Raw genomic sequence first — 8240 nt, forward strand, 5'->3', positions numbered from 1 at the left:
CCGCGGGGCCGGGGGGTCCTGTCGCGGGGAAGGAGACGGGGCTCCACCCGCCAGCCCCACCGCAGCCCCCGCACCGCCCCGCACCACCCGTCCCGGCACAGCCCCTGACCGAGGCCACCGCCCACTGCATCGCGCCGCGCCCCGACCGAAGCCGTGGGGCGGGGGAAGGAAAAGTTTCCCGGGGGATGCGAGGACCCCCCCGCCCCCTGCGCCGGGCTTCCATTGGCCGAGCCGCCTACCAGAGCCCGCAGCCACAAAAGGCGTTGCTAAGTGGATGTTTATTTTTTTCACCCCTCTTTTTATTTTTTTCCCTCCCCCCTCTTTTTTTTTTGTGTCTCCCCCCCCTCCCCCCCGCTTCACTACTTCTTCGGTTCACTCGCGCCGCTCCCGCCGCCGCCGCCGCTCCGCCCCGCTCTGCTCCCCGCGGGAGGCAGCGCGGGTCGGGCGCGGAGCCGTCCCGCTCCGGCCATGGCCTAAGCGGGAGGGCGGCCGGGGCAGAAGATGAGTTTCCAGGCGGAGGACGGCGTGGGCAGCCTCTGCCACAAGGCGCTGCAGATCATCTCGGAGCTGTGCCTGGGCGGGCAGGTGGAGCGGGAGAAGTGCGCTGGCATCTTCCCCCTGGAGACGGCCCGACAGGGCATCGGTGGCACAGGTACCGATACACCGGACCCGCCGCCGGGCTCGTCCTGCCGCCGCCGCGGCGCGGACAGGGACGGCGTGGGCGGCCGGAGAGCGCAACTTTTTCCTTTGCTTTCCCTGCGTGCGGAGGGGGCGGAAGGGGGGCAGGCACACAGCCAGCTTTTAAATCCTCTCCCTCTCGCAGCCCGCGGAGGCTCCCGAGAAGCAGCGAGGGAAGCGCCAGGACCGCCGGGGTGTGGGACAGCGCTCCGGGGGGAAACGTGGGGCAGCGGGCGAGGATGCGGGCGTGGGCACAGGGAGCACCGAGAGATGCCGAGGGGAGAGAAATCGCCGCCGGCGTGCGAGCCTCGCCGCCGGTTGGAGCCCCGCCGTCGGAGACGGTCCTATACCCCCGCAGCTCCCTCGTTTGCCCCCTCGCAGCTCCGCTCCGGCAAGGTTTTCCCCGCGGCGGGAGTTTCTCCTTAGGCAAAGCTCGGACCCGGGCTGCTGCGTGTGTTTGCGGGGCCGTGCGAGCGGGGAGCGGAGCAGAGGGGCTGCCTCTGATGTTCTTGTCACGGGTGGGCAGTGGTTCCGTGCGACGGGCGCGCCACGCGTGGGCTGAGCCCGCTCGCCCTCTCTCTTCTCCCCGGCCGTCCTTCTGCGTTTGGAGGGTCGCGCTGGCGGCCCCGGCAACAGGTTGCGCGGCGGGGTGGCGGAGGGAGGACGGGCAGCAGACACGGTTCGGGGCTCAGCCTGGGTTTGGGGCTCAGCCTGGGTTTGGGGCTCAGCCCGGGCTCGGGGCTCAGCCCGGGCTCGGGGCGCAGCTCGCCAGTCCGCGGTTCGCAGTATCCCCATTCCGAGCGGGTTTGAGGTATTTTACACCCTCTCCGCTAATCGCCGAGGGCGGCAGGAGAGCTGTCTGGCGGTCGGTGGGAACCTGTGAAGTCAGGGCAGCACTCTGGTCCAGGACTCATCCAGAAAAATTTGGGGAGGGCGGAAGGAGGGAATTCGGATTAATTCGAGCATTCCGAAGCCAGGAAAATTGTCGGTATAGAAACCAAGATTTTGAACCCTAAAAGTGGTATCTTTGGTCCCTGATTTCTGGATTTCCTGCATCTTTCGGAACTGGCACTGTGCTTTTACATTATCCTGTGCAGTACTCCCCGGACACCTTGCTTTCCTTGGCACTTTTTTTTAGGAGGGGGCTTGAAAATTAGTCGAAGTTCTTTGCTTGATTTCTGCCGGGAGGAGTTGATAATCTCTTCTGTCTGCCCATAAATGCAAATGTACAGCTTGCATTATGGCCAGCAAATGCCAAGTGTACAGTGCAAATTAAATAAATTAACACCAGGTCATGTAAAGCAGCAGGCTCTCAGCATGTGCCCCAGCTGTGCTCTCGCTGCCGCCGCAGCTGATATTTTTATTTTTTTCTTTTCTTCTCTTCTAATACCCACAGCTTTTACCGCAAAACCCCGGGTTATTTGTAGTATCTCAGATCAAAAAACCTGTTTCTGATCCTGCCTGACCCAGCCCGGCCCGACCCAGCGGGTCTCGGTTCGCCTCGGGCCCCCCTTCCCCCGCCGACCCCGCCGCCGGGGCAGGGCAGGCAGGCTCCGGGGGCGTGGGGGTCGCAGCCTGCTTCCTCCAGCACGGGTCATTAGTTTATTGTGCTTTATAAATGCTAAGTACTGAACATGTTCTGATCGATCATGCACTGTGTTAATCGTCATCGTCCAAATAGCAAAAGGTTGAATGAAGATGACAGTACCCTATGGAACCTGGAAACTTGGGCTCCGAAAAGAGTTGATCTGATTTTTAGAGAGTACTGCACAGAGAGTCGGTGTCGTATATTAGATGACATATAAAAACAAAGTTGTTTTATGAACAGGTGGGATATGAAGAATACAAAACATCCCATGAGGTAGACCAAGATCTGCTATTTAGAAAATATAAGTCTTCAACACTTGTTTTGATATTGCATTGTGTACAGTAACAGGAGCTTCTTTTTAAACATTTCTTGAAAGTCAACGATCTTGTTGGTCTTTCATTTGTAAACCCTAACTACCTTGCAATTGTTGAATTAAGAAAAGAAATTATAATTAACAGACCAGGGGCTTGAACAACTAGGTCCCATATCTCAGGTGAATTCCTGAATCTCACTTTTTTCTCCTTAAAAGGAAACCATCATTAGATGATGGCTGTCAGGTTTATTGACATGCACATTATATTGAGCATTGTCTCATTAATAACACTGCTAACGAATGTATATTAATACTTTCTGTCTCCAGAGGGGGAACAGACACACTGTCATTGTTGATAATTGACAATATTTTAATATGTAAACACTTAGATAGACAAGATAGAAATATCACTTGCATCAATTTTATGAACAGAAAATTTCTAAATACAGTTTAGGCTGAGAGAAATGTTGTCATTGAAAGGTGAGCCATGCTGTATCTCTTCTGCTCTTCAACTGCACATAGAGTTCCTTATCATCTCTATGGATAAAGCTAATGTTGTCCAGAGTGTTGAGCATCCATAGTTTCTGTTCATTAAAGGTAGAAATGTTGAGTGTTCTTCATAATTGTTCTGAGAATATAAGTCATAAATATTTGTGTTTGTCTGAATCTGTGCCTCATACATAGGGTGGAAGCATTTGGTGTGAGAATCCATATCATGTAGCCATATCCTTCTTGCCTGAGTAAATTCTCCACAGGTCTGTTGTCATGCAGCTGTAACTGTATGGTAGAGAGCCTCAAGGAATGGCTAATTTAGCCCTATCAGTTTTGCTGTATGTCCCAAATGATGCTGTGGAAAGCACTTTCCCAGTGTATGCCCACACTGGGTGACATGCATCATGGAATCTGTTCAATTGTCTGCTCTCTGGGGCTCCAGCAATAGCAGTGTGTTGGGAATTAGCTCCTGCAACAGGGACTGCAGTGTGTGGAGTAAAAAGCACTGTAGTAAGAAGATAATTGAGTTGTAAGGAGGACTTGTGCAGGGCTAAGAGTTAGACTCGATGATTCTGGTGGGTCCCTTCCAACTCAGCATATTCTGTGATTCTGTGACTTTTGGAATATGTGAGGAAGATAAAAGACTCTGAGATGCTTATTACAGCATAATGGCTTATTGTTATATGTTATTATGTTATAGAATCACAGCTAAACTTTCAACCTTCAATGGAAATCCAAAAAGCAAACAGCCACAGAGACAGTGTAAGGAGGAGAGAAAATAAAAAATAACCAATGGCTATATTGGGATAGCATGTTCTCTCTTTAAATGATGGGTTCATTCTGCTTCCCTCATCTCAAAAAGATACCTAAAAGTGTCACAAAGGTAGCATAGGTAAAAGTCACTACTGAGGTTTCATTGAAAGAAAGAACTCTAAACTTCACTAAGCCTGACAGAGTTCTAGAAGTGTTTGGACAATGCTCTCAGGAACATGGTGTGATTATTGGGGATGTTCTGTGCAGGGACAGAAGTTGGACTTGGTGATCCTTGTGGGTCCCTTCCAACTCAGAATATTCTGTGATTCTGTAAATGAGGACGAGACTCATATTTGGAAAGGAAAGAACAGTGCAAAGAACCTTTCAGAAAATAAAAGAGTAGATGGTAAAAAGGAAAGCAGACTATTTCTATTTAATACAAGAATAAAAACATGTTCTGGAAGTTGAAAATATTTGAAAATGCAGCAAGAACTACATTGATATAGCTATGTTAGTGAGTGTGGTGATTGCTTTCTGTTCAGCTAGACCATGAAAAGCAGCCAGGTTTCTCAAAGGAATCAGCTGCTTGAGGCAGAAGATGCACCACCCAGTCACAGGATCAAAGCAAAATATGAGACAGTATTGACCTCATGACCCAAGCAGTTTCACAGGGAAGCAGAGAGGCTGGGCACTGATTTTTTTGATAGTGTAGGTGTCTAGATAGGAGAAAAAAAGCATGACAAAGATAACAGAATCAAACACAAAGAAGAGGAAACCAGTGACACAGAATAAAAAATGATGAGTACGTCTCTAGGAAGGCAGAGTACAACGAAATGAAGCAACAAAGCAGAAAGGAGAGATATTCATGTTTGCTGTGAACCAGAGAAATAAGAGTTTGTACTTTCTTTGTGAGTAAACAGGATTACATGAAGAAAAGACTGATTATTCAATATGTTTTTTGCTCTCAGTGACAGCACCACGTTAGGACACTCAAATTACTGCTCACTGCTTGGGTCAGGAAGGGATAATCGTATTTACTGTGATGGATAATTAATCTACAAAACTCATAGCAAAGAATCTTAGTGAGATAAATAATTTTGTAAATTTCTAGGAACTTTAGACAATTAGTGAAGATAGACATCTGTTGTTACATTGTCTGCCCTGGTAATTACAATAACTATTCATTCTCATCTCAGGGGAATGCTCAAGTGAAAAGATTAGGAAGCTGTTTATGTTTATGGTATCTTTATATAATTAGATTACTGTGTGAGGTTTCTTCTCAACTTAATACAATTTTTGGCAAAATGCTCGATTACATGTGCAGCTGTTTTGTTTTTATTTTACACCTCCAGAACATTTGGGTAAAATGGTTAAGATGTCAGTAGTAAGAGTTTAGGTGGAAAATAAATGGGAGGTGGATGTGCAAGGTTGCACCCAACATAATTTATATCTGAGCCTAGTAAATTATTTATTTCTATAAGTCTCCAAAATTCGTATATGCAATGTGGTTATGCCTGTATTTTAGCTCAGGATATCTGACTAATAAAGGACTCTAATTCATTTTTTCCTGTTAGGCATACCTCCTCATTTTCAATGGAACCCAGCATATCAAAAGTTCCAGTTGTGAACATTTCTGAAGATTAAGCAAATTACATACAGCATAATGAGAGGAGTTCGGGCATTCTGCTCTAGGGACACATGTTTAAAATTCATTTTATGTCCTCTGCAAATGGTGGTTACTTTCTGCTGTCTTTGCTTTTTTTTAGGCTTGCTGGTCATGCAAAACTTTACTATCTCATTATCAGTTCTCATGGGTGACCAATGTTTATTACAAAGCTGGGAATCCAGCTGCTTTCCTGCCAGGAATGGCATACTTTAGCCCACTGGAGTGGGTAGAGAGTACCTAGAGAGTGATATTCACTCTTGCTCTTTTGCTTGTCAGACAATTGTTTTTTTAAAGTGGACAATACGGAGAGCATTGGCTTCTACAGGATCATTTCTTATTCATCTTAATATTCTACTCACAGTTATTTTATTAACATAAAAGTTTAACCTACCAAATTTTTAACCCTACCCCTGATTCACAGTTTACTATAGAAGTGTAGAGGGAGTAGAGAAAACACTGGAGCCTCCTGCACATGACCATTCTGTAACACAGCCTCATTCTTCCATGAAGATCAATGTCTTGTGTCCTCCTGCTGTAGCTGGCATGAGTTTCCCATTGGCTGTCAGATGCTTCCCTGACAACCCTCAACCTCCTAGATGGGATCTGATGGTTTCCATTTAGTTCTGGTTCCTTTAAACATGCATGTGCTCATCCACGCAATGCACAGGCATACACAAAGAGTTTAAGCTGTAGGTATGTCTGCACCACCTGGATATATTTAGGGGAGGAGGAAGAACAGATTTGTCCTGTAGAGTGCTTCTAGGTTCTTCTCAGCTGGGCCAAGGTTAGCATGAAGGGGACAAGAAATAGATTGAACAAATGTGAAGACTACTGCTATCAGCCTAGGACAGGAAAGGAATATAGAACAACGTCATACAGGAAAGGAACATTTTTCTTCATGAGAAAGTAGCAGTTGTGTGACACAATTGAGCGTTCTGTTACAGAGAAAGGAAACTGAGCATCTCTGCTGCAGGGAAATGCGGTAAAATTAAGTAATAAACATTTTAAGTTAGCAGACCAACCAAATTATTTACCACAGAGTTCAGCACCTGATTAGAACAATGTTACTACCAGAGAAATATATAAGTTGGTGGGAAAAAAATGCAGGGTTACTGAAATATATAACTTACAAAATCAGTGTTAACAAGCTGTGAAAATCATAAATGCATCTAATTCAGCAGTATAAAGGCAAAACACACCACTGAGGCCAGATTTATTTATGGCAAACGTGAAGGCAGTCACAACAATGCAAAAGTGTTTAATATGCAGACAGCAACAATACACAGTAAAAACAAGAGCTTTACAACAGAATCTTCCTCTATACTCATTTTGTAAAGAAATATAGATGAAAAATGCAGAAACATTTATAGCATCTGGAAGACAAATCTGTAATAATGAAGAGACGAAGTGTTTTCTCATGTCCTGTCCTGTGTCTGAGAAGTTTGTTATATAATGCTGGGTGAGAATAAACATAACCATGACAATTCAAAAATGACACTTGAGCTGCATGAACCTCCTTACAGCTGTGATATGCTTATGATGAATGGCAATCCAGTGAGCTTATGATGTGTTTTCATTTCCCTTTCTCATCTGAAAGAGGATAATGAGGGTTCCTTGCAGACACAGAGACATCCTCACAAGTGCGAGAGCGTCATGGGACCAAGCCCAAAGCTGGTTTTTTTTGTGTTTAATGGAAAGCTACATGGGCAGATCTGGGTCAAGCAGAGAGTTCCTTCCTATTGAGATTAAGTGAGAGTCAACAAGTAGAAAAGCAGGAAGGCCAGAAAAACCTTGGGAGTGAAGACCAGTAGTTTACATGTAGTGTGTTACAGATGAGAGGGCAATGTGCAATGTCTTTTTCTTCCTACACTTCAGGCAAAAAAACCCCGACCCAGTCAGGCAAAAGTGAGAACCATCCTCTCGAAAATAACTTAATAAATTGATGTTGACAAGAGATTAATAATTCTATGTGCTGTAATCATGTAGTAAATCACAGTGATACCTGACTTCATTTAATTCCCTTACTGTCAGGAAATATGCCACCATAGAACTCTGTTAGCATTAAGAAGTGTCACACCAGCAGGTAGATGGTGATGGCTGTGTTGGATGAATTAACAGCCTAGGAGGGAACACATTCACAACAGGGCCAGAGTAAAAAGGTTTGAGGAAGATCTTCAAAGCATGCTTCTCCACGAGAACGGGAGAGGAGGTCATACCTACACTTTTAAGTGAAAGGCTGTTTTTTGCCGCTTGAAATATAAGTTGGGTGTTTTGACAGGTTCAGGTTATGCGAAAAAATACAAAACTCTGCACCCTACCACTTTCTGAGGCGTGCTAAAGCATCATATCCCCATCTGAAGGGATTTGGATGACACAGAGGTAATTGTGGAAGATCTGCTAATGCAGAGTAAGAATTAACACCAGCAAACTTTTGCATGCTTAAAATTTCCCCAGGGAAAACTGAACAACAGAAATGATGGGTTGGACCAACTAGTTCATATACGTGAAAATAAGGGAGATTTATTGGCCCCAGACCTTTTATAATTTATAAGACTCTTGCTTCCCTTCAAATCCTAGAAAATCAGAGACATTAATTTATCTGACTGAGCTGACTTGTGGCATTACAGACATGAGAGTTCCCTTATTTTGGAAAGGGCAAAGTTCCTTATGGATAATGAACAAGAGAACAAGTTTAAAGAAAAATATATTTGAAAAAAGGTTACAGACATTGTACTTTAAATATGTAAAAG

The 8240-nt window shown here is 45.4% G+C and overlaps 1 protein-coding gene across 2 annotated transcripts in view; it reads left to right on the plus strand.

Moving 5' to 3' along the window:
- The first annotated feature begins 501 nt into the window (after window positions 1-501).
- The window catches only part of SYT10 (synaptotagmin 10), a 37781-nt gene continuing 30042 nt past the window's right edge, over window positions 502-8240 (plus strand). For both annotated transcript variants that reach the window (XR_001873120.1, XM_017804914.1), the window contains exon 1: window positions 502-652. Coding sequence is in view for 1 of the 2 variants with exons in the window: in XM_017804914.1 (XP_017660403.1) it covers window positions 502-652 (151 nt within the window). In the remaining variant the exon portion in view is untranslated. The remainder of the gene's footprint in view (window positions 653-8240) is intronic.

The sequence above is a fragment of the Lepidothrix coronata genome, unplaced genomic scaffold, assembly GCF_001604755.1.
Source record: "Lepidothrix coronata isolate B3197 unplaced genomic scaffold, Lepidothrix_coronata-1.0 Scaffold10, whole genome shotgun sequence".
NCBI classification, from domain to species: Eukaryota; Metazoa; Chordata; class Aves; order Passeriformes; family Pipridae; genus Lepidothrix; species Lepidothrix coronata.